Genomic DNA, 27,256 nt, shown 5'->3' on the forward strand with positions numbered 1-27,256 from the left:
AGATGGGAAAAAAATGACAGAAAGAGATACCAGTGTTGACATATTGAGGCATAATTTATTAAGACATTTCATTCACCACTTAAATAACCCTGTAAAATAAAGCTTCCTTCTAAAGCCGATGAGAAAAGAAAACAAGTCCCAAAACTTTGATGAGGAACACATGACAGCAAATGTTCATGTTCATACACTTAGATTTACACATAACAGGTGGTTTATTTTATTTACTTGTGTTAATCTCATTCAAAATTCAGTTTTGGGAAGCTCTTACAGTAGTTTGCAGAAATATATGTTGTGTTACTGTTAAGACATTTCATTGACCAAAAGGAATAAAATAAAAACTCTGATAATGCTATAAATAAAAAGCTTTAACAAGATTCAGCAAATTATGTCATATAAAAATGTTGCCTGTATGTTTACTTCATCAATGTTACTGTAGTACAGTTCATGATCAGTTCCCCCAAAAAATAACCACGCACAAAATTAACGATTTGGTCAGCCTCATGATACAGAAAATTCTAGCTAGGCCTTCCAAAAAAACATTAATCAGTCATTTTGCACAAAATAGAATGCACTCGTTAATCAATTGGCACTGTACTGGAGCATTGCAGTGACTTGACAGTCAATCCTCCAGATTCAAATTAAGGGGGGCATGAAAATGCTTCCATGGTTTATGTTGTTATTTAGCCATTACAATGTCTATAAAGACTAAAAACAAAACAAGAGAAATAGTAGTTTGTGTATACAGACGCATTAAGAGGTAGAAACACATCAACAAAAGTTGCACTTGCTTACTTATCTCAGCCAACTTTTTTTTACTCTTCCGTACATTTGAATTCCCTCCTCTGCACTGTACATTTGATTAAGCAAGCACCTGATATGATATTTAAAAACTGAACTTCACTTTCAACACAGAGATGACAGTTATTGCTTCCTTAAAGACAAAAATAAAACAGGAAAAAAAAATACTAAGACATGACTGGGAGTGAACATTGAAGTGCTACAAATAGAATGTTGAAGTCATTCACTTGGGGGGAATTCCACCGTGGTGCACTTCACTCTGAAGTGATGTTATTTTTAGCAAGCAGAAACACTACCACCAATTAGAAAGGAGGCCAATTGCATTTTCTAAAAAAATGACATAATTTTCTTATATATTTATAAAGCACTTTGCGCACCATATGGTGTAGATAGTGTTATGCAAGTGCACTCCATAAATTTAATATAATCCAATCACAAAATCCTACAAGTAAGTAGTGCCTTTAAATCACTCTTAAATAAAATAATACACTTTCTCTTACATAAAATATGTTATAGTTATATGGAGCCCCTTATTTGGGGTGAGGGGGCACGTTTCTTGTGTGCACCAGTTTTTTTTTTTTTATACTTTTTGTTGTGTACCAGAAAAAGCGACTTTTCTTGTGAGCATGAGAAAGGCTCATGAGTGCACCAGAAAGTTTTCTCTTAAGCATTAGAAAGATTTCTCGTGCGCACCAGAAAGTAGCATACCACAAAGTTTTCTTGGGCGCACCAGAAAATGTATCGAACGTGGCAGACACTCTCGCGCGTGGCAGAATTTTTTGTGTGTGATAGTTCTCTTGTTAACGTTTTCTTGTGAAAATTGTAACGTGCGCATTGGAAAGTTTCTGGTCTGTCCCCGAAAGTTTTTTTCGTAATGGTAGAAAGTTTTCTTATGCGTGTTAAAAACTTTCACGCAAAATCTAGAAACTCTCTCTCACAGGCCAGAAACTTTTTCATCCGCACCAGATATTATCTCACACCAGAAACGTGTCCCTTTAGAGGCTCCTTATGATGTGCCACAATCAACAAGGTAAGCATGTACGCAACATCAGGAACAAGCCACCATTGTGCGGACCATGCGGTCGAGCAATGTTTGTTGTATTATCGGCGGGGGACGACCTCCCACCAGGATGCAGCTGTGAGCAAAAGGCGCACGTTCCTGAGGCGAGAGGAGTGGGAGGGTGGGGGGGATTTGTTACTCTTAGTTGGGCTCAGCCTGTAGATCAGGTGCCGAAGTCTTTTGTGGTCTACTCTAGTTTCTGCTGCAGCTTTTTCTGGAAGCAGACAGGCAAGATGGAGAGCACAGCGAGGACGGCGAGCACAGCCAGAGAGTTCCAGGACACGGCCTCGCCGGCGGTGGTCAGTTTGTACAGTGTTGTACCAGCGTTGATGGCTACGAAAGACGGCGGTGCCACACCTGTGAATAACATGGGCAAATTCATTCCAATAGACTTAATGACAAAAGTTTGTTTCAGCACAACATACAAAGAAGGAATCAAAAACTCCTTACCCAAAAACGTTCCAATGAAGAAAACCCCCAACGGTACATTGATGACAGGTGAGGTGATGTTTATGAACCAGTTTGGAAGAAAGGGAGTTATCCTCAGGAAAATTATGTAATTGATTAAATGGTCTCTGTGTTTATCCACCTGCCAGCGAAAAACAAAATGTCAAAAGTTAAATGTCTAATCAAAGGCTCCAACGCTATACACTAAGTAGCACCTCAAAGAATTCTTAGCTCTCCAAGTATCCACATCATAGCTAACATTTCATTGAAAAAAAACGTACCAAAAGAAAACCTAAATAAAAAATTCAAAACAGTTTTTAAATATTACATTCGGATGTATTATAAAAAGTTTAATGCAGCGGTACCTTGACTCACAACTTCAATTCTTTTCAGGACCACGCTCGGAATGCTAAAAATCTTTTCCCATTTAAATGAAAGGAAACGCAGTTAATCTGCTCCAGCCCAGCAAAAAACAAAATAAAATAAAAAACGTTTTAAAAAATAAGTATAGAGTATTGTACTTTATAAAACATACATTAATAACAAATAGAATTGTTTCATGCTTCTTCTGGTGTGCACGCCTTGGCCTTCAGGGGGCAGAAAGACATACAAAAATCACAACCATTTGACTCAGTAAGTTGCAGTGATATTACTTTTGCAGAGTTAAAGAATATCTGTTGCCTAAAGTTTTATAACTACCGCAACACAGATGCTAGTTTTATTAGCTTGTCTAATGCATTTTGCATTTTCTGTTAGCATTAAGCTAGCAGCCTTTCATACGTTATACTAGTGTTTCGATAACCGGTAAACAAATACACAATGTGTAATTGTCTTTGTTTTGTTTAGTTTTACAGTAAATTTACACTAGGAAAGGCAATAAACAGCTTGAAGCAAGCACATAGTCTGTTGTTTCTTTCTATTTTTTAAGGAGAAAAAAAAACAAAGCTCAGGTCACTCATTGGTGACAATTCAACTGTATGACTGAACCTAACTTAAACTTTTTCACATAACACAAGAGGGAGCCAACATGCAATCACACTTCAAGAATTACAGGGCAAGTGTTCTACATTATCCACCTAATAGTATTCCCTTTCAGTCACAATTGTTCTTACCTGCTGTGACCACTTTTGGGCTTTTTCCGTGAGATATTTGTACACTATGGGCCGACCCACCAAGTAGGACAGCATGTAGCAAAAGGAAGCCCCCAAACCAGAGCACTGCCATGTCACAAACACAAAAATTATAATGACAGGTGCTTTTTTTCATCTTTACACAACAAGTGACTGAGAAACTAAAGTTCATCTTGGCTGCCAAGGCACACAAGAAAAAGGAAATAATTTTGCCACGTGTCCACTACGTATAGTGCACAACTTCTGTGCTGATCTGTAATTCTAAATTGAATAAATTGTCAACTGTATCAATCCCACTACGCCACAAAAAATATCAGAGCTTTAATTACCTACTTTCTTTGTAACATTATCTTCCTAAATAGCCACCAGATTAATTCGCAATTATGCTAATAATAAAAACTTAAATGAACACTACAGTGGCTGGATTTTTTTTTTCCCAACACAAGAAAACTAAAATGTATGTCTTTACATAAGCGGAATGTAGCCAAACAGACATTCTCTGGCTTGTCATAAGTTAAAATGGGTATCTGTAAAACCAATGTTAATATAATTTATTTTGATTACTCACCAAGCAGACTAAGAAGAGAGCCAGGGGGAATGGGTAAAGATATCCACACAGGATGCTGAGGAAAATCGATCCAGGGATTGCAAAGGTCTGAAGGCTAATGGAAGGTGTCAAGGTATAATTTTTTAAAGACGTTAAATAGAGTACAGTATTATACAGATATGGAGACGGTCACAACTGACTCTGCTACTGTAATATTAGTCGTTCTTTGCAGAGTATAACTCAAAAGCCTCTAACCCAGCAACACCAATGCTAGTTTTATTATCTTGTCTATGGCATTTTTCTCTGTTAGCGTTAAGCGTAACAGATGTCAATCAAGAGGGAAAAGGGAGAAAAGAAAACAAATCTTTAAACACAAACTGTTGCAATCGGTGTCCTTTTCCACCTGAGGATACAAAACATATGTTGCAAAGTAGGCCACCAACACCTGGCTGTAGTAGGTGTCTTTGTATTTGGACAATACAGTTCCCAAAGCTTTGGCATCGTCCATGTCTTTAGGTATCTTGATTTTTTCCATTTCATCACTGGAAGAAAAACGAACAATTAGCATTTTTGCTTCATCCTTTAAAGTTCATTTTGGACACCTGCTTCAGAGAAAACTAAGACGCATTACCGGTCAATGTGTTACCATCACGGTAAACACAGAAGCAAGAACACATCGCTACAAATTCGCAGAAATGCATAACTGTGTGGGTTACCATGGCAACCAAAAGCTACTTACTCTGGAAGCTCTGGGAAGTTCCTATAGACCAGGTACATGAATGAGACTGAGCAGGTGAAGATAGCAAGGAGAATGAAGAGGGACATTCGTGTCGAGCTCTTTGCAGCATGATGGCCGTCTGTGAGGAAAGGACAAGAACAGAAATGAATATACACACTTAAATGTGTTCATTTTGGGTTGACCAAATGCATGTTCAATGGAAAATGTCATTTCAAGATTCACATCTTTATTTATCTGTCGGTCTGTCTATTAATCTGTTTCTTGTAACCCATTGATGTCCACGCTGTTCTACATGTAATCATGTAAAACAATGTAACCGAATGAAATCTCTCCGGGCTCAAATTTTCCCAATCAACCAATTACACAGGTTACAAATCTGAGACAACATTTACCAAATTTATAGTTAACGAAACCCCTCAAAAACATAAAAGGTGAGTAACATATTTTTTAAAAAACGAATTCATTTGAATTATAAATATTTCTGTGATTCTGCCAAATACTATGTCAATTGATCGATTCACACACATTTTTTGGAACACGCTTGTGATGGTACTCCAACCAGCCATAATGCATCATATATATAGGTTTTCCCCGCAGCAGTTTGTTAGCCCGGAAGCCCAACAGGCTTTGCTTGCCCACCAGGCTAAGATAAAATCAGCACATAATTGGCAGCCATTGAAATGCATTGGGTATTTTTTTACCCCCCCCCCCCCCAAAAAAAAAAAAAATTAAACACTGATAAACATTCAATATATGTTTTCCAAGAAAAATGGAAGGCAGGCTTTTACCGGGAAATACAATAATAATAATAATAATGTGATTTTTTTTTTTTTTACACATACGTAGTTAATTAACCAAAGTTGTTTGTGTTTATTTGTTTGTTTTTTAAAGTAACTAAATTATTTAGAAACAGTAAGAAGTATGAAGCACAGATATGTCCCCAATTGTATGGAGAAAAAGTAAAAAGTCGCCCAAAAAAAAATACTTGAGTGCAAATACTTGAAAAACCCACTGTAACGTACTGTAATGTAAATTACATCACGACGTATCCCAAGATGCAAAGCGGCTTGACTAATGTATTCAAATAAATGTATCATTAAAGCCTTTGAAGCTGACTACCAATGTTTAATAAAAACAAACGAATTTTGCAATGGCATTGAGGCACATCGTAACCGGTACGCTAATCGTCACGTGACAGTGACAAGAAACTGCATCATGGCAGCACTGGTTTTGCCCTGATGCTAAGCTAACGGAGCGTTCAAATTGTCCTTAGCTGCATTCAACTAGCCAAACAAAACCAAAAGTAAATCATCTACTTAATCGCTAACTTGGGCAGGCTATAAATTCCGTGTGGATTAATATTTGACCCTTCAATGCCAGAGTTTACATGTTAAATTAGCCACTTCAAGCCTACCTGTCAATGCTATGGAGTCCTTAGCATTAGCTTTAACGTCCCCCTGTGACAAAACCAAGTCGTCGTTGTCTCCTCTGTCCCTCCGCTTTGTGGCCATTTTCTGCGATAACACCATTCCGTCCCTCCAGTGCCGATCGAGCCGGCAGAAGAATAGATACCGATGCACTACCGGTGGGATGACACGTTACACCGGACGAACCTTTCCCTTCGCTTCTAGTGCATTACGCGTACAATCGACAACAGCGCCTCCGGCTGGAGCACATTGTTACTACATGTGCGACTTGGCTGGTTAATTTAAGCATCACCTAATAGTCGATAGCCTTGATATGATATCACTACACACCCCTTTTAAGGTCCATGTACTAGTTCGCTTTCTTACCTCACCAGTAAAGCAATTTGCCCCACTGGTAGAATGACAGTGCTTTACTAGTAATGTTCCAGTGTATGCCTCACTAATTGTCCTACCACTATACCAAAATTGTCCAACTAGTTGTTCTACTGTAAATCTCAAGTTCAATGTACACTAGAAGAAAGACTGTGTCTACTAGACTAGTAATGATCCCCCCCAATGCCTTCCATCACTGTATGATTTTTTTGCGCACTAGGATGACAACTTTTGGCATAGAAGAGTAGAACAACATGTTAGGACTAGTGAGGTAACTCTATAGTGGGCATGATTTTGGTGCTAGTAGGATACAGAAGGCTAGTAATGCGTAACATGCGTACTAGTTAGACCTAGGAGTGTGTTACTAGTGCAAAGTAGTCCCCCCAACCCACAATTGTGCAAAATTATCAAAATAGATAATGACCAATAGAGGGCTACAAAAATAATTTCTAAATATTTTTTAGAATAACATAATGCTGCCGATCTTAACTGGGGCTACACAGAGATGATGGTGACTTTTTTTTTTTTGTAGCGTAATATTTGTAACCTGGACAATAAAAAAAACAATGTCCCGAATATTTGGAATGTTTAATATTTGATTCAATTCTGAAATGTAGAAGTCGTTTGAATGTCATGCATAAGGAGATAATAATAGTAATAAAGTGCCAACCTTTACTATTTAAAACCTTTTAAGACCGAACCTCCCGGACTTTGAAGAAATTGTGAAGAAGTTGCGTGAAACAATACACTAATCATGAAAGAATATTAAATTAAACTACAGAATCGGGGCTACAGGAATATATAGTCCATTTTACATCCCCCAAACACAACTGAAATGCCAACTAATTTAATTATCAAATCGCTATTGCACAACACAGTGTAAAAAAAATTGGCTCTCCCGCTGTGCTACTTCATGCAAAACACACAAGCTGAACAAATCTCACAAATGTTTCCTTTATTGTGACACAACATTTGAATAATTCTTGTGTAATATCCTCTTTTTATTTTGGGTACGTAATTTTCGAGCAAAAGACTGAAAAACATCTTAAAGAGTTTTCATTTGCTTAAATATTTTCCTGTTAACCCTCGATACCCCCCCCCCCCCCCCCCGCACATAGACAAAAAAAGGCAACATAAATAGTTGTAATACTGAAGTGTTTAGGAGAGATCATGAAACCCATATCGGGTTTATAAAAAGATCTCACCTCATACATAATCTTCATATTGAGTATACATATTCAATACAGAAACAAATATAAATATGAAAATATGAAACAAATATAAATATGAAAATATGAAGCCCTACGACTAGAGGCAATACACCATCTGACTACCCTACTGTTCTTTGCTTCAAGGTGTCATCTGGTGTTTTCACGAGACACTTTACAATGGCATCATGAAGGATATTACATCACTTGCTTTGAATTTTGTCATTTGTCATCCCTTTTAGTGCTATTGCGCATTTTCCAACAACAGTCAATCTGCTCACCGTGACCAACAGTCATCCGGTAGAAAAACACCACATGTTTGTTTGTTTGTTTGTTCGTTTATTTGTTTTTGAATTATGGGTGACTAATATACACAGATACAAAATGTTTTCAGCTTGCCAAAACCTAACTATAGTCTCATTCAAAAGTCGGTTGGGTTTAATTGCGAGGGAAACATGTAAAACTTCGGTTATTTGACAAATTTGTTTTTAAAAGAAAAAACACAAAAAAACTACAAGTCCCATAGGTGTGCGGGCGCAGCCGGAAATTGGTTCCACACATTTGGCGCTGATCTATCCGGGTTCTTCATTCGCTTCTTCCTTTCGCGCCGGGTAACCGGAGAGCTGTGCGTCCATGTGCGCAGTCCCTGGGAGCTGATAAGACATCTAAAACAGCCTCAATCCGAGCCAAGCAAGCAAGATTATTTTTCTCTCCCCTCGCCAGCGATGGATCCCGAGGTTTTGGTCGAGGCCCTGCGGGGCACCATGGACCCCAATCTGCGAGAGGCGGCGGAGAGACAACTCAGCGAGGTAAAGGTTTCCAACTTGGGCTTTTTAATGGCTGACGATGGCGCGGTCTCGCATCGGGCCTCTGCTCACAACATCAAGATGGTCTGAACGCGCAGGCTTTTTCCCGAAACTGTCCCACTGTTTCACTTTCTTCTTTGGTGACACCGTACAAGTAATTGGCACGTAGATCCCAATCGTGCGGTTTTACGTTCTTCGTTCATCGCCAGCTCAATGAGCCAGCTGTGTGGCTAATAATGCTAAGCTAGCTGCCTCGTCGTTTAGCTGTCCCTAAAGGAGACATGTTAGCATAGCACGCTCACATTTAGTTAAAAGCAAATCGTGTAAAGAAATGTAAATATTCGGGGTGGGCAATCGCCATTTAGCGCACTGAAGACAAACGAGAGCTATTTCGGCTAACGATGAGCTAGGTTAGCAGAGGGAGGGGGGGCGGGGGTTACTTAGCTGCTGCTGCTCACGTGTCACTGACAAACCGAGAAGCAATGACATGTCGATTCAACGTCGAAATAATTTTTATTCCCCGAACATAGCCAGTACGTTTGGTACTCATGATCTACGATGACATGTTAAAATAACGATTTCCTGTCAATTTCTTTGAATGTGTATGAATATCGAGTATGGTTAACGCCAAGTTAGCAACCTCTTCGTTCGGGCAGTGGCCGTTTTTTCTCCTCTGTCGCTTTAGATACACGTTTGCTTCCAATGTTTATAAAACAAGGTTAGAACATATATGACGCCTGTTTGTGTAATCGAGTTGCGAAACTAAATTATATTGTACACTTTGCTGTTCTAGTGTTGTAACGATACAAACATGGTAGTGGTTATTTTGCCGTGACCGGCATCTCGCTCCTGCTAGCGTTATTTTATTTTTTTTATTGTGAACGGCTCCGATTGGTCAATCGCTGGAGCGATACATTTTTGGTCAGCGGTAAATCGGCCATTTTATCGTCATTACAGTAGGTTAGCCGTGAATAGAATATTTTAGTAATGTGTAGGCTGCTGGGAATCTTTCATTTTGCCGTGAGCCATGCACTGTTTGTGGCTCCGTCCTCGCTTTACCCCCTTCTATTTAAAAAAAAAAAAAATGCAGTTTTCATTTTGTATTGCCATTAAAAACATGTTATCGGCATTACCCACCAAATCATAACCCTCAGAGCAGGGTTTATCAGGCAGTAGGACATACTTTTGCGTCTTTTCAAATGCAGAAATCGCATCTTCTACTTCTTTAAATGTGGAAAATTCCTCAACGGAGAGCAAATCCAACTCCATCGAGGCATTATTAACAGTCAAATGTGGCAAAAACGGCATTGTCATTCAAATTCTTCAGTAAACACGTGAAAAAAACTGCTCAGTTACAACTCCCAACTGTCTGCAAGAATTGTAAATGTAGTAAAAAAAATAAAATAAATGAATAAATTGGTACAGAGCGGTATTTGAACTCATCACCCAACACTTTCTATCCGAGCCCTCTACCCACTAAGCTACGAGCTGTTACACTTAGACTTAACATCTGTATAAAGTACTTTACGGAAGACAGATTTATGTCAAACTAGCGTAGACGTGTGATAACTAGCACACATTTCTTTTTCCACTCTTATTTTATTGTTTGGTAAATTTTATTAAAAGTGTTAAGATAACCAAATTATGCCTTCAATACTGAAACAGTATGATCAAAAACCCAAAGCATCAGTAAAAGCAGCTGCTAAGATTTGTAACTTTTTTTCCCAACAGTATTTCCTCACAATAGTTCAAATTGCTCAGTAAAGTACAAATGTGTATGGAGTCATTTGTGTAAATTCTAATTGTAGTTAAATGTACTGCAGTAGTGAGGAGGTTAATAGTCCTGCCAGACATATTCATACTAGGGATGCGCCGATCCACTTTTTTCATTACCGATACCATGGGTTCAGTATCTGCTGATACAGATCCGATCCATACTAAATTGTCTTTGCACTAGTCCCTCCCAATAATATTCAATATATTTTCACTAAAAAAACTCAAATGCTTTAATGTCTTGGAAATATTTTTTTGAACATTTATTGGAGTATATTTTTCATTCAATATTTTCAATACATGTATTGAATGAATGTAATAATTACTTAAGTGACGGTGCACTTTTATTTTCTTACATTCAAGCTGTGTTAATGTTTCAGCTGTGCAAAATGTGGCCATTCAACAACACCGGTTATTTCCGCTCACGCGCGGCGCAAAACGAGCCATGCAGCATAATTGATAGCTCTTCTGTTTCCACACGGCCCATTTAGCGAGCACACAACAACACAGGGCTCAGCTTTGAACGCCACCCCGGGAGAGTTGCGTACCCGACGGCTGTGGGTAGGGTTCCGCGGCCTGGCCTGGACCAGGTTGAGTGGACATGGGGAAAGGGGAGGTCAAAACGAGGCGGCGGCGAGTGTGGTGGAGGCAACGCGCCGGCAGGAACCACCAGCACACCGCTCGCCGCGCCGCCGCTCCATCGCCGCCGGCCGCCTCCCCAACCTCCCGGGGCTGCGGTCCGCGGCAAGGTGGGGGCCGTCCACGGCCGCCCGCTGTAGAGGCCATAGGCCGAAACATTTGAAGCCGTGGGGCCGCCATCTTGGCACTCCCAAGAAACGTATCTCGGCATACGGATTATGGCTGCAAAATGCCTACATATGTAGCAGTAAAATGCACAAATTGCCAGTTTAAAGGCTGTGGATGAATATTTCACCTGTAAGAATGGTTGAAATGGAAAGAAATTGAAAGAAAAAGAGGGTACATACCGTCCACGTGTTATACATGGCACCCTATTTTAAGAGTCTGTCCTTTCTGCTGTATGTGTAAGGCAGCAACTTAAAAAAAAAATAGATATATTTTCTGTTATTTTTTGTTGTTTAAAAAAAACATTTTCAAAAAAGTGTGAATTTTTTTTGTCTACAATAATTACCGTAAAACTGTGTTTTTTTTCTCAGACAATAATTGTACACAAAAATTTGAAGCCGTTGCACCCCTTGTTCAAACATGAAACAGATTGCAGCCTGTTTGTTAAATACAGTGGCTCACAGTTATATGCCTGAAGTTTCCGATAAATAAATCCATTTTCATACAAATCTTACAGTGTACATGTACACGTTTACTGATTACTATTTTCTAAATTTCAGTAAAAAAAATCACAACAATCGACTTACAGATTTGAGTTGGGACTTATCGGTATTGAATCAAATCGTGACCTATGAATCGTGATACGGATCGAATCGCCATAATATACGAGGCAATTCACACCCCTAATTATAAGCTATGTGTATTCCATAATAACTGAACAGCCGTTTATGTTACATCGTTGTGAGTCACTGTAGCTGTGATTGTGTCCACATTGCAGCTGGCAGCAGGTCCCAATTTGTTATTGTGCTGGTAGAAATTCTATACTTGTCATGAAGTTGTGCCGCTAGCGAAAAGCACGTTGTCTGGGGGAGGATGGAGTCCTGCTCAAGTGTACACTTTCTAAATCAAGACCTGTGCTTAGTCATGGGCTGTTTTTTTTCCTTTTTATTATGGAAGCTGGCCAAGCACAGACGGAACAAACAGGGCAATAGGTTGGAATGTAGAACATGGGTTTCATCATGTCAGAGCGTAATTGTAGCAGAAGGGACACATTTAGATTATGGCATGTATCTTCTGGAATGAAATCTACACACCAATCTGTGCTACATGTGCCACCTTCACAAGTCAAATTTATTAGTGACTGAATGGTTGGTTGCCGATGTGCCCTGCCTGCTGGCGACTAGTCCAGGATGTACCCTGCTTTTTGCGCAAAGTCAGTTGAGATAGGGTCCAGCAGACTTGGGAACCTATTGAGGCTAAGCGTTATAGAAGATGGGTGGATAGATGTTAGTGATAACATTGCTTCTTTATGGTATGATGATGATGAGATATTTGTTTCTGATTTACAGGGTCACACCCAGGTCAACTTTTTATCCACTCTGCTACGCATCACCATGACTGATCAGCTGGATTTGCCGGTCAGGCAAGCAGGTGAGTCTCTGGTGTTTGTCAAATGCGTTTAATGCAGCAATACAGATTAAACCTAAACAAAAAATATACAGGTTCTTGGTAGAAGGTAGTAGATTGGCAGAAACAAGTTCACTGCAGTCGCTTGATTTTTTATTATTATTTTTAATTGGCCAGTAGTTTGACTCTAGCCAACGGTGTTGACATTTGTGTCAGCATTCTGTCAGCATCCCTTGCGACACTCCTCCTTTCCCCCGTTACCTCCCACTTTGCCACAGAGAAACACACATACAACCGGTGTATATACCCCGATAGCACCTGTGTCACATTCAAAATCAACTACAGATGACAGGTCTTTGATTCTAAGGGACGGTAATGAAAGTTTATATTTTCATTTCTATACAGCATTGCTGCGTTTTTGCATACACGTTTAAGCATTGTCAGCTGTCATGCCTCCTAACATGTTCATGATCCCTTTCAATATAGGTGTTATTTACCTTAAGAACATGGTAACTCAGCACTGGTGTGTTGGAGATGGTTCTTCTACAGAGGCGCCTGTCAACAACATCCCTGATGAAGACCGACTATTCATTCGAGACACCATAGTGGAGGCTATCATCCACTCGCCTGAGCGCATCAGGTGACTACACGCGTATCTGCTATTTAAGTATAATATACTGTACATTACTTGGACTAGTTGACTGTTAGCCACCCTGACAACCAATATTATCTTTGGTTTTCCTTTCCAATAACTTGAATGCCTACACAACAAATTGCGATAGCTACTATAACAGTTGTAGCTTAATTTAGGGGTCCTACAATCTAATGGAATAAGTTACTCAATTTAATTACCAAAAAGTTTAAGCAAAATTTCTGCCTTGAGGCTTGGCATCGATCATTTTCCCCCCACATAAACTATTATTGCAGTTGCACGCAACACTCCATAAGTTGGTGCGATGACAGTAAGTTACGAGGAAAGAGTCGATAAATGACAATGTCCAAAGTTAGGGATTGTTTTACACTGAATGAGGAAGATAAAATGCAATATGTATCGCAACAGCACATCTGTGACTGACAACACAAGCTAACGTATCAATGTTAGCTAATTTAATGTAGCCTTCCACCGTAGTAGAAATGCCCTTGTGGATGCTGGCTGGTGGAAGGAAACAAACATGTAATAAGCACATTCATATGTGAGCTGCTGATAGCCGCACCTCACACAGTTACTCAACACACAGCCAGCCAACTTTATACCCCTCATTCCCTGACGCCCACGTCACTTACCAGGCCAGACCTGGCCCTTTAAAGCCATACACACTCAGTCACAGATATTAAGTTATTTTGTTTAACAATGCAGAATCAATTTGTATCCAATTAATCAATAAGATAATCGGTAGAATAATCCATTATGAAAATACTCGTTAGCTGCAGCCCTTGTGTAGTGTATATTTCTATGTTTAATAAATCTTTTGTCAGACTACTGCATCTCTGCAGCATGGATGCATGTGCTTGTCCCAACTTAATAAGTAGTAACCCCTACTTAGCAATGTTTCCTACATGGAGGTCTAAAGTTTCAAATGTCCAATTCTCTGGAACACGGAATCAAACCTATCTATTTTTACTTTTGACAGAGTCCAGTTGACAACATGCATCCACCACATGATCAAGCACGACTACCCCACTAAGTGGACGACCATCGTAGACAAAATCGGCTTCTACCTTCAGTCCGACAACAGTGCAGGATGGCTCGGCATCCTGCTTTGCCTTTACCAGCTGGTGAAAAACTATGAGTGAGTCAGTGTACCGTCAGATAGGAAGCCGCTGTCTTGCTCGAGGCTGACTTGTCCATATCAACCAGATACAAGAAGCCTGAGGAGCGTCAGCCTTTGGTGGCAGCCATGCACATATTCATGCCCATGTTGAAAGACCGTTTCATCCAGCTTCTCCCAGACCACTCTACCGACTCTGTGCTCATACAGAAACAGATCTTCAAAATCCTCTATGCCCTTTTCCAGGTAATACCGCCTGGTTGCCAAGGGTACTTGAAAATAGCAAGTTTTGAAAGCTTGAGTTAAGATTCGTAACTACAAAACCGACAGTTTTAAAAGACAAAGTTAAAGTACCACTTGACGGTCACACTTCCTACCTAAGTGGAGCGAAATTTGTAACAATGGTTTTATGCTATGGGATAATTATAAAGTTGAATTGTTTGTCTATAAATTTGTGTGTGTATACTATATTTTTGTGTATTTGTGGGTATCTTCTGTAATATAAATTTCCATATTGGGCTAACTAGTGTACACATGTACATTAAGGGTGGGACAGTTTTTGAAAACAGATTGGTTCGTTGTTGTTCCCCTTCTGCTCATGCAAACTTTTATTTATTATTGTGGCTTAAATCTCATATTGTTGTAAAATAAAATAAAAAAGCCATTTGTAGATCTACTGCTGCAAATATAAATGCTGGAAGCGATTAATGTTAAAAGTGCAGTATTAATGTGAGTGTTGTGTGTTTATGACAAACCAATTTAGTTAGTCAGTGTGAGAATTATTAAAGTGACTTTTCTCTCCTCTTTGCACAGTATAACCTGCCCCTGGAACTCATCAACAGGCAAAACTTGACGGAATGGATGGAGATTCTCAAGACTGTCGTGGATAGAGATGTCCCCCCGGTGAGAGAGTCTGCATGTCACTTTAAAATTGCAAGTGATCTCTTGCACGCATTTTCGCATTATCCACTGGCTTGGTTGTTTTTGGTTCAGGAGACAATGCGGGTTGATGAAGAGGAGCGTCCCGAGCTTCCTTGGTGGAAGTGTAAGAAGTGGGCACTTCACATCTTAGCTCGGCTATTTGAAAGGTACAGATTTCAATAGTCTTAACATGTCATTGGTGTTACTTTCAAATGTTACAATTTAATTACATTTCTAGATACGGAAGCCCAGGCAATACAACCAAAGAGTACGTAGAGTTTGCTGAACTTTTCCTAAAGGAATATGCAGTGCCAGCACAGCAGGTATGGTCCAGGAGGTGTGACGTATGCTGCAAATCGCTGGCCAAACGTCAGACGGCAAATGATTTTAAAGACATTTGTTCATTGGTCTGTTTTTAGGTGCTGCTGAAAGTCTTGTATCAGTACAAGGAAAAGCAATATGTGGCTCCTAGAGTACTCCAGCAGACGCTCAACTACATCAACCAGGGGATAGCTCATGCGCTCACATGGAAAAACCTCAAACCACACATTCAGGTATGCAATCAATGCAAAGCCATTTGAATGATTGGTTTGGAAAGTTTTTGTCAGGCTCATAAAGCCAAAACGTTCAGCCAAAAGATGATGAATGATTTTTGATTGGTATTGGAAGAACTACGATTTTTGTACATGACATGTACTGACTATAATGCGGGTTGTTTTGCTTATTTATGAATGAGCAATTTTTTTATTGCTCAGTAAAAAAATAAAGGAGACGATAAAGTGTTTTTTTTTTTTTTTTCTGTTCTTACGCTGCCATGATTCTGACTTCTGTCTTCTGTCTTTGTCCTTCAGGGCATCATTCAGGATGTGGTTTTTCCCCTCATGTGTTACACAGACGCTGATGAGGAGCGCTGGCAAGAGGACCCCTATGAGTACATTCGCATGAAGTTTGGTAAGCAAAGGAGACTACAGGCAGTGTCTGGTCATCCTTAAGGAATTAATTGACTCACTGGGTGAGTAATTTGTTCAACTCAATCACTTCTGTCCACTTAGATGTATTCGAGGACTTCATTTCTCCTACCACAGCTGCCCAGACGCTGCTCTTTACTGCATGCAATAAACGAAAGGAGGTTAGTTGATCTGCTTTTTTGTTTTTTTTAACTGCTGAGTTGCGTTAATATCATTGAGTGTTGTGTAGTTGGTAGAATCCTCTGAGTGGCTAGGTGAAACCCATTTAACCCTCTTTTGGCATTAATACAAATATTTGTCCTCTTCTGTTCAGGTGCTGCAAAAGACAATGGGCTTCTGCTACCAGATTCTCACTGATCCTACCACTGATCCCAGGAAAAAAGATGGTGCCCTCCATATGATAGGCTCTCTGGCTGAGATCCTGCTCAAGGTAAGTTGCATCATTCCCAACCCACTTTTAAAAGAGACTTGGCCTAACAAGATCTTTAGCAAACATTCTAACCTCTGACACAACTAATTTCCTGCTAGTTAAATTATGGTCATGAAACTAGAAATGTGGATTTTCAGCAACACTTCTGACCAGTGACCTAGAAGGATCTTACATTTCAATTAATAATCATCACTCACCTAATGACCTTTTTCCACTTATAAACGGGGGTCACATAATCGGTGTGTAGGTGTTCTTTCACGCTAGAAACATTGAATTGCCTACCAGATTCAAGTCTTAATAGTGATAAATCTGATCACTCATAGAATCGCCACTGCTAGTGAGGTCGGTGCATGGTTTGGGGGGTGAGCACCAAAATTATGTGCACCCTCATTAACCAATGCTTTATATAAATGTCATTATAATTTTTGGTTTAATTTCAGTCAAATTTGAACTTTTTTGTTGTGTTTTTTGCTTGACATTGTAATGGTGGAGCACTATACACACACAAAAATCTTACATGTTGCACATCCTAAACATACAGGAAATGTCTCACACAGCATTTTGCTTTGTGTAACATGATTATGTGATTATAGTCTACCCCCTCTCCTTTTTTTCCCCCCATAGAAAAAGGTTTATAAGGACCAGATGGAGTTCATGCTGCAGAGTCACGTCTTCCCCTTGTTCCGCAATGAACTGGGCTACATGAGAGCCAGAGTAAGTGATTATCTGAATGTTTTGGTTTGTCCATTAATAGCTGTGAATAATTCAAAATGAAATAAATACTATGGGACAGAATTTTCTATTAAGACATCATTTTTGTGGGTTTTAATATGATCTATATTTCTATTAAAACTTATTGTAGGCCTGCTGGGTGATCCAGTATTTCTGTGAGGTGAGGTTCAAAAGTGACCAGAACCTACAAACTGCTCTGGAGCTGACCCGCCTCTGCCTAATCAATGATAATGAGATGCCAGTGAAGGTGGAGGCTGCCATTGCCCTGCAGGTTCTCATCAGCAACCAGGAGAAAGGTGATCAAAGATGATGCTGTCACAACTCTTGTATACATAGTATTCACTGACGTCACGGGATCGCGAGTCCGCCCCTCATGTTGGGTCAACTTTCCACCGGTGTCAACTGTGCTTCTATTGTGTTTACACCAAATGTTCTTTTGTTATTGATGAATGTCACCCCCAGCTTCTTCTAACGTTGCTAAGATTCTAAGATTTAGCTCAAAATTCTTTGCAGCGGTAAACGTTGAAACCTTTGGTTAGTGGAATCGTTTGGATTACAAACTTTTGCCGAAACTGCTCGGACGACAGGGCACAATGTATGCTCTAAGGTAAGATTGCTTGGCTCTCATAACACGGACATTCTTGCGTCTTCTGTACTTTCGGCTTTGTGCATTTATCATTTTTAAATTCAAAGTGAAGAATCTCGGGTTCTTTTTATACCAAGTTGGCTAGTTCCCCGAAGGCGCTAGCTACTAGCGCTAGCATGTTACAACAACAGCATTGTTGATTCGTCACTTATTTTCATACACTTTAACAGCAATTTCAACTTTTGGGCTGGGAAAGGAACATAAGAGACCTTAAGGGGGGTGGGGGGGGGGGCTGCTATTTGGGGAGATCTCAAAATCGAACATCTTGACCACTAATCAATTTTTAGCCAGAACTAGCAATGCCTAACGGCTCACATATCACGATCGCATTATGGTAAAAGCATTTTTACCGTCTTACAATAACACTTACCTTAATCAAAATGGTCAGAACAGACTTTGGTAGACTTTGTCAGTTGGAAATCCTTTTGATGTATCTTTGTGGGGCAAATGGCGGCATATGAATATTGTCTAGAAGTTTCATTTCACATTGTTTGCCCAATTTTGCACCCGTGAATGGCACACGTGTGCACCATTGTGAAGCGGTTTGTGAAAATCCGGAATGAATGAACAAAATGAATCAAAGTAACTTGTAGTAAGCAACATGAGCGCTCCTCAGCATTTGCTTGCGTTGACTCACTGGCTGTTTGTCCCACCAAAAGTGTGCTGGGTCGATAGGTGGGGGTCGGCGACGTCATGTGAATACTATGTATAGTTCTGGAGTAATGTCCGTCCTCCTGTTGTTTGTTGTGTGACTGTATTTTTTCCCTCCCTTAGCCAAAGAATACATCACCCCCTTCATTCGTCCAGTAATGCAAGCATTGCTGCATATTGTCAGGGAGACGGAAAATGATGACCTCACCAACGTCATACAAAAGATGATCTGTGAATACAGCGAGGAGGTCACGCCTATTGCAGTAGAGATGACTCAGCACCTGGTAAGCACCTGTTTTTTTTTTAAAGCACTAGGGCGTGATTGACTCTCAGGTAGAAATTAGAAAAAGGTGGCTGTCTCAATTGACTAATGGTTTAAAAAAAAAATGCTCAAAATCAGGGCTGAAATGATTAATCGAACAACTTGAATAATTCATTTTCCAAAAATAAAGCGAAGTTTAGAAGTGATAATTTTTCCACACAGACTTATGCTATGGTAGACTGTTGTAAATAAATTGGCGCCACAGCACATCTACAATCTCCAATTAAGTTATCCATGTCATTAATTCACTAATTCAGTATAGCTTGTCACCACTGCTTCCAACATATTGTAATGGTGGTCGTGGCACTCAACAGTATGTACACTGGCACACTGTTAGCCAGGCAGCCGCTAATCTGAGATCACAGCAGCCAACAATACACACTCATTCGCTCACGAGACCCCACTTTTCAAAGCCAGTCACAATTATTATATTGTGGAACGGAAGGATCACCACCTGAAGTGCACTATAGTAATACCAGTATCTCATGCTAATTTTGTTGTTAAAAATGGCAAAATCTTTTGTCCAATTTCAATTCTAATAAACAATGCTCAAAATATTCAATAGTTGCAACTGCACTCCAACCACACCATCACAAGTATCTCTGTTTGCTGTCTGGCAGGCTATGACGTTCAACCAGGTAATTCAGACTGGGCCTGATGAGGAGGGAGGAGATGACAAGGCTGTGACAGCTATGGGCATCCTCAACACCATCGACACATTGTTGAGTGTGGTGGAGGACCACAAAGAGGTGAGCAGCAAAGTCTCTGAGCAGGCTGCCTATGCTTTGTCTAACACACACATACACGCCTGACTTATCTCTGTACCACTTCCCCTGACTTGCTGTCGCCTTTCTGCCAACACACTTCAGCCGCCCACCACCTCCTTGGAACGTGCTCTCTTTTCGCTATGTTCCAAAACACTCATTCAGGCAGTTGCTACAAATAGTTCCGGGGCCCACTGCCAATGTGTCTGCGCAAGCACAGGCACACACAAAGCCAAATTGCTATTAGATGTTATAAAGCCTTGGGCTCCAGAAAAGATTTGACTGTTCCATCAAGGACGGTTGAACATTTGTTTCCCCCAAGTTTTCATCTTTATTTGCGCAAGCAATAACACAAATATACTGCTACAGTACATGCATGTGTAAGCCAGTGGTTCCCAACCTTTTGTGCTCCGCCCCTGCGATGACCTTAAAAATGTTATCACACCTACTTCAAAAGTAGATTCTGATTTGTAGATAGACTGCATAATTGTTTAACTGCCATATTGCCAGCGGTTTTAGAACATATTGTGATCAATGTTCAAAGTCCCATAGAATATTGGTTCGAGAGGAAATTATTTTCTTTCTTTCACTTTCATTATATTTAACTAGAAAACATTTTTCTTGCTTTTTCCATTTTGTCATCAGCAATGGAGCATTGATAGAAGCGGCTGTGTTTGGTGAAACCTAACCAGAATTTAAGGAAAACTAGCTTTTTTGTCCAAAATATATCAAGTAGAACAGTTACTTTCATGCTAAATTGTTAATATATTCATTTCGCTTTTGTGACCCCTCAAGCTATAAAATAATAAAAACAAGACTGAGAAACAGAGTTCCTCATTCACTTCATGAACTACTGCATAATCCTTTCTCACATTCACACACACACACACACACACACAAACACACACACTTAGTACTACCTATGGCAGTGCATGCTCTGTTTATACGATACACATACATACTCTGAGTGTGAGGTGCCTACACTTGTTGGACTAGTATGTTTGTATGCATTTATCTTCCTCATAATCGATGTGACAAGCTGAGATTTACGTCCCAATCCTTATCTTCCACTCAAAAGTTGTGCTAATCTCAAATACAGAGTGCTTCAACACTGCAATGTACAGGGATCTGTTAGTCTTAGCAGTGGGCTACAACAAATAATGAACAGAAATGTTTTGTTTTTTTATACAATTGTATTTTGTATAATTTTCTATTAAGTATAGCACAATTTACTTGATATTGAAATATGATGACCCAATTTAATGTCACATTGCCATAATTTAAACAAAATGCCTATCAAGTACCATCCGCATGCAATATTTGTATGCAAGTTTATATGACACTTAAATGTCACATTGACGCCAACTGCTTTCTTAACCTTGCGCAGATCACACAGCAACTTGAGGGCATCTGTCTGCAGGTGATTGGCACAGTTCTGCAACAACACGTAATGGGTAAGCTGTGGCCAGTTCTTCCTGTTCAGCCACATTCTGCCTGCCTGCTCCTTGCTTCCAACACTTACTTAGAGAGAGAGCCCTGTTTTCATTTGTTACTTGACTTTTTCCAGAGTTTTACGAGGAGATCCTGTCATTGGCTCACAGCCTGACTTGCCAGCAGGTGTCACCACAAATGTGGCAGCTCCTTCCACTTGTGTATGAAGTCTTCCAGCAGGATGGATTTGACTACTTCACAGGTTCACAGTCACACCCTCGAACAAACGCCTCCTGTCGATGCTCACAATACTCCAGATCCACACCGGTTTTCCTGTTTTTAAATGTCACCATGGTTACAAGCAGTTTTTTGTGACTTAACACCTGTTTCCATTGCAGACATGATGCCTCTCCTTCACAACTATGTAACAGTTGATACAGACACCCTCCTCTCAGACACCAAATACCTGGAAATTATGTATGATATGTGCAAAAAGGTAAAATGCTGCAAACTAGTTAATGTTCAGAAGCAACTTGTGTTGTGACCAGAAGGTTAAAATTTGTTTTTGACCCCACCAAGATTCTGACAGGTGATCCAGGCGAAGATCCCGAGTGCCATGCAGCCAAGCTTCTGGAAGTAATCATTCTGCAGTGCAAAGGCCGAGGCATAGACCAGGTCGGTTTATGTACATTTCAAGATCATACTTGAGGTTCACAGTACCAAGGGATAATCTACCCAATGTTATATACCTTCCCAAAGTAGTTATTTTTTGTGTGCAATTTCAGGTTGTGCCCTTGTTTGTGGCTGCTGCCCTGGAGCGTTTGACACGAGAGGTGAAAACCAGTGAGCTGAGGACTATGTGCTTGCAAGTGGCCATTGCCGCACTTTACTACAGCCCCCCTTTGCTCCTCAACACTCTGGAGAATCTGCGATTCCCAAATAACACAGAGCCAATCACAAACCACTTCATCACCCAGTGGCTTAAAGATGTCGACTGCTTCCTTGGGTAAGCTTTTTTATTCAACGTCAAGAATCTCTCAATACAGTAATACGTCCAGCATAGCGGTTGTGATGGATTATAATGATATGACTACAGTAATTTCTGGACTACAAGCCGCTACTTTTTTTTCCACTTGCATTCGACCCTGCTTCTAATACAAAGGTGCAGCTTATCCATCAGATCAAAAGGGGGGGGGGGGGCGCACTATAAAGAAAGCGCAAGAGCGTCAGGCAGAGCAAAACAAACCAAGTGAGCCCAAATACAGTAGGAGACACAGAACGAGAGCGAGACAATTTGCACCCTCATTATGGAAAAGAAAGTAGTTGGAACCCGATGCGGTAACATTAAAACACCTGCGGCTTAGTCGGGTGCGGCTTATAACAAACTCGAGTATTCCCCAAATTTAGCTAGCGAGGCTTATAGTCAGGTGCGCCTTGTAGTCCAGAAATTACTGTAAATGGAATATAAGCCACAATAAATGTATAAATAGCTGTGGGGCTATTGAATTATAGGCTTTATTAGTCAATCCCATTAAATGAAATGTTCACATTTTTCCCAATTTGAATAGTTAAGACTATGAATCGGTTGTGATTTCAGTGGGCGTGGAAAAGCTTGGATCAGAATGAACCCTTGTAATACTGTTGTGTGTACTTGTGTGTCCCTTTAATTGAGAGCTCAATGTCTGATGTAACGTAGCCATGTGGGGGAGTGCTTGTGCGCCTTGTGGGGAAGCAGTTTCGTCAAGCTGTTAACACGGAAGTGTGTTCCTACAGCCGTAACTGGATGTACGTGTGTGTGAATAGTAAGCCAGTTAATGAGCTTTTAATAAACTGGTCACCAATGAATGCCCTTTGCCAGAGAGAATGTCTCCTCAGCTAGTTATGTTAGCTTTATTATGCTGCTGATGCTAGCAGGTGTGGAGAATTTATTGTGACGCACCCAGTAGGTGCAATAACTAGCTTATACTTTTTGGCGAGGCAGGATAAAGTAATCCGTTTTAAACTAAAAAGTCAAACTTTTTTAGGAGTTAAAACAGCAGAAGGCAGCCACCAGCATTCGTTACAGTTGCCCCTGTAATTATCAATTCAATAGATTAAGTTTGCAAATAAATGAATGTGAAGCGGTTTGGGCACCCACCGACTACTAATGGTTGGATGGATATGTCATAAGCATTTGAAGGGTGTCCTGTGGGGATACATTGGAAATCTATAGCATTCTGATTTCAAGCTTTGATCGCTCTATATATATTTTTTTCTTTTTCTGTTTTTTCAAACAGTCTGCATGACAGGAAGATGTGCATCCTGGGCCTCTGTGCCCTCATTGACCTAGAACACAGGCCCCAGGTCATCACGCAGGTTGGCGGTCAGCTTCTTCCAGCAGCTATTCTCCTCTTTAGCGGCCTCAAGAGGGCGTACGCCTGCCGAGCAGAGCACGAGAATGAGGATGACGACGACGATGAGGATGGGGATGACGAAGATGATAATGGTATGATTTAAGTTTTGAGGGGTTTGCGATGGGTTATTGCTTGAGATGCACGTTTTATAGATGCACAGTGCACACTGGCCTTAATTATTGTACATGTACTCTGGTGTTATTGTAAAACTTTGCTCTGTTTGTAGCTGAGCTGGGAAGTGACGAGGATGACATTGATGAGGAAGGTCAGGAATATCTGGAGATGCTGGCCAAGCAGGCAGGAGAGGACGGAGATGACGAAGACTGGGAGGAAGACGATGCGGAGGAGACGGCACTCGAGGGTTACACTACAGCTGTAGATGACGAAGACAACTTGGTAGACGAGTATCAGATCTTTAAAGCCATACTACAGAGTAAGAGAAACACTGAAATCCAAAAAGCTGTATCACTTTTCAGTCCCTGTAGTCACTATTGATCGTCACTCTTGCGCAGGTATCCAGACGCGTGACCCGGCGTGGTACCAGGCATTAACTCAAGTACTCGACGAAGATCAAGGCAAACAGCTTCTTGACATTGGCACACTGGCAGACCAGAGACGGGCAGCACATGGTGAGCCTTAGTAAATTTTCAGTAGTTACAGGAGGATTTAGCAATGGTTAAAACTGCTAGCAAAACACCTTCTTTCTTTGAATGGTTGTTTTTCCTCAGTCATGGTGTTTCTCAAAAATCAAACTGAGATACAGAATTGCCCCTCCTCCAACCAAACCCCCCACAAATTTACTCACCATGAATCCACGTTTGCTTTTCGTGTTGACATTAGTCATCGAATAACCCAATCAACTTGAATCACTTGTGATTCACTCAAGGGAGTTCTCCACATTATCAGTCTGCGACTGCATCACTGTGATTAGCTGGGGAAAGGCGGGACATTTTGTACAATACTTTGAGCTGATTGGACGACACGGCATCTTGTGCACACTTGCCAAACTTTTCTTTTGACCAATCACGACAATGCATGTGAACGTCGTTGTCCTACAAAGAAAAAAGTGTGAACATCTTTACCAGCTAAAAAGCATGAATCGCCTCTCACTGTACTTTAAAGAGGAAACGGAGTAATTGTGCGGAGTGGCAAGCAGGATGAGCAAGGGGGAGGGTTGTGAGCTGACAGAGGATTTCTTATGTGAATTCAAAGAAAGGAGCCCACTGTGCCCGTCGCTCACACTCGCAATCTAGTGGAAAGTTAAAATGTACAGTAGCGCTAATGCTAGCCAAAATGCATGTTTGTGGAGGCTCCTCGTTGTTGACCTGTTTGCACTATTTTCCTTGCTTGTTTATCGGTTCTGCAAATTGAGTGACGAAGGGCACCTGGTACCTGTTTCGAATGCTTTTCATTATTTGTATAATTTACATGAGTTTATTGTACCTTTGACCATCCAAAGGAAGAACATTGAAGTCACTATATGCCGCTTGCATAGATATATATATATATCTCTGATTAATAAATATGTAACTAATAATACTATAACAAAATAATTGGTAACTTTGTGAGATAATTTCATGTGCTTTTGCTCTTTCAAATTTAACCAGAAACTACACAACACGTAATTGATTTTCCCAAATATCAAAGTGTACTGAACAGTGACCATAAAACCGAGATACAAATCAAACTGGATTTAGTTACCCATTTCACCTTTAAATTATACTTTTGTCTATATGTGTGTGTTTCATAAGAAATAATCACTTCTTGTTGTCACTACTTTGTATTTTCTACTTTCAGAATCCAAAATGATCGAGAAACACGGTGGATACAGGTTCACAGCGCCAGTAGTGCCACCTACTTTTGACTTTGGAGGCACCGCTCCCGGAATGAATTGAGTCACCCGCTCTACTTTTTATTACTCTGTGACTGATTGTAGTGAAGTGAAAAAAAAAAAGCTTGTGTTGTCCCCTTAAGTAGTGGTTCCAGAACTGGTTCTTCTCAGCCATTCTTCAATCTTTATCACACGAGGGAAATAGCACGAGAAGATGCGGGAGAGCAACCAAAATGCAACCAATGGCTGGGGAAAACAAACCAAGAACTTGAGCAACAGAGGAAATGCTCTGAACAACACTGTCTTCTGGAGTCCAGTGACCAGGGCTGTCCCGATGACAACTCCTGTCCCCCCCCCCACTGAAACAAAATTGGAGGATCAACCTTAAATTTGATAATGGGACTAAATATTGCATTATCACTGTCTTGGCCACATGGCCGTAATAAGATTATACCTCTGGTAGTGGTGATATCTGTTGTTTTCAGCATAAACAGTTCGGTCTATGTACATACAAGCCAAGGTTATTGAGTTTTCAAGTAGCCTTGAAAAGCAACCAGAGGCGTTTATAAGGTGTCAACAGCTGTATTCATATGTAGCATATTGGATACTTCATAGCGCTATGTGATGCCTGATCTCTGTAAATTAATGACTAGCACTTTCATATTGTTCAGGTCTCCTAGCCTTCTGTATCAGACTGCAATTTTTTTTTTTTTTTTTTTTTTAGAATTGAAAACTATTTAAAAAGAGTCCAGCTGTAAGTTTGTTGCGACAGCTGCTTGTCTGCATACAGAGCGGATCCGAGGGGCAACTTGGAAACAGACATTTCTACAAGAGGAGAATGTTCTTGGTGTTCAGTATGGCTACAGGATATGTGTTTGTGAGCACTGAAAAGTACAATTGATTACATTACTGCGGCATGTACAATTGGACTTATCGTGAAGGTCTCAAGCTTTTGGTTGGTGTATGGATGAACCATCTATATAACAACATATTAAAAACAAAAAGCTAAGGGAATTTATGTCCCAGCGTGTTTCTTATGCAGCCATGTTTATTGTATTATACACTTACTGGCACAAATATAGCTACTATCAGACTTTAGAAATATAATGCTCAGTAGTACCGTATTTGAAATAATTAAAAAAGACTGATGGCCAATGATTCTTACAGCATCTGTTTTTCTACACTAGACCCGGAGCATGAAAAATGAATGTCCCATTTTATGGTGACACTGGCCAACTGACAAACCTATCCCAAAAACAATTTTCACCTTGAGCAAATTGTAACAGTACAAAGGTTTATCTCACATTGACCCCCCCACATTAATGCAAAGCAGAAGGTGAGATTTCCAATTACATAACTTAACTACACAGTAAATTGATAATTAGCTTACAGCTAAACAATTAGAATGAAATGTCTACAAATTAAGAATATTCCAACATGTTTTAATGTATAGAAATCAGTTGGGAATTTGCGTTATCAAAAATATTTCACCATGTATTTAGTAGTCATTGAAATTCACTTTTTGAACTGCAAACTTTGAATGAATGACCAAATGTGCACTTATGTTTCCCTGAGACGAAATCTCCGATTTCAAGATCACCGTATATCTCAAAAGCAATTTTATTGGTATGATTTTAAGTCTCCCTTGAGGCTGTTTTAAACTATAACAATTGTGCTCCAGATTTGCCTCAATATGCACGTATCATGTCGATCTAATCCTTTTTAACAATCCGAAGGCGCCCATTTTGCATTTTGTCACCTTCCTAAAACAATGGCCGGATCATGTTTTTTAAAAAAGAAAGAAAAAAAGAACCAAAGACCAATTGCAATATGTTAAGTAAATAAGACTACTGAAATGATTTCATTTAAATGTACATACT

At 40.1% G+C, this 27,256-nt stretch overlaps 2 protein-coding genes across 3 annotated transcripts; one reads left to right on the top strand and one right to left on the bottom strand.

The window, feature by feature from the left end:
* Positions 1–35: 35 nt before the first annotated feature.
* tmem41b (transmembrane protein 41B) lies at positions 36–6,385 on the bottom strand. Of its 2 annotated transcripts, XM_077564538.1 has the most exons (7): positions 6,136–6,384; positions 4,722–4,839; positions 4,396–4,524; positions 4,004–4,097; positions 3,418–3,522; positions 2,309–2,447; positions 36–2,215 (listed from the first exon to the last, which is right to left on the bottom strand). In XM_077564538.1, exons 1-7 carry the CDS (start codon positions 6,248–6,250, stop codon positions 2,046–2,048), a joined length of 870 nt encoding a protein of 289 aa, XP_077420664.1. In that variant the 5' UTR covers positions 6,251–6,384; the 3' UTR covers positions 36–2,045. The 2 variants fall into 2 exon arrangements, with proteins under 2 accessions (XP_077420664.1, XP_077420665.1); XM_077564539.1 differs by lacking the exon at positions 3,418–3,522 and having other exon boundaries at positions 6,136–6,385.
* Positions 6,386–8,011: 1,626 nt separating this feature from the next.
* On the top strand, positions 8,012–26,390 carry ipo7 (importin 7). The gene is made up of 25 exons (XM_077563092.1): positions 8,012–8,537; positions 12,461–12,542; positions 13,005–13,158; positions 14,150–14,308; positions 14,377–14,533; positions 15,101–15,190; positions 15,281–15,375; positions 15,447–15,531; positions 15,628–15,762; positions 16,060–16,159; positions 16,261–16,337; positions 16,490–16,606; positions 17,231–17,320; positions 17,469–17,634; positions 18,759–18,919; positions 19,578–19,706; positions 21,109–21,175; positions 21,289–21,414; positions 21,551–21,648; positions 21,732–21,827; positions 21,938–22,158; positions 23,429–23,637; positions 23,772–23,978; positions 24,058–24,174; positions 25,343–26,390. The coding sequence occupies exons 1-25, from the start codon at positions 8,454–8,456 to the stop codon at positions 25,438–25,440; spliced, it is 3,120 nt and encodes a 1,039-aa protein (XP_077419218.1). The 5' UTR covers positions 8,012–8,453; the 3' UTR covers positions 25,441–26,390.
* Positions 26,391–27,256: the final 866 nt, after the last annotated feature.

Source organism: Vanacampus margaritifer, chromosome 4, assembly GCF_051991255.1.
Source record: "Vanacampus margaritifer isolate UIUO_Vmar chromosome 4, RoL_Vmar_1.0, whole genome shotgun sequence".
Taxonomy (NCBI): Eukaryota; Metazoa; Chordata; class Actinopteri; order Syngnathiformes; family Syngnathidae; genus Vanacampus; species Vanacampus margaritifer.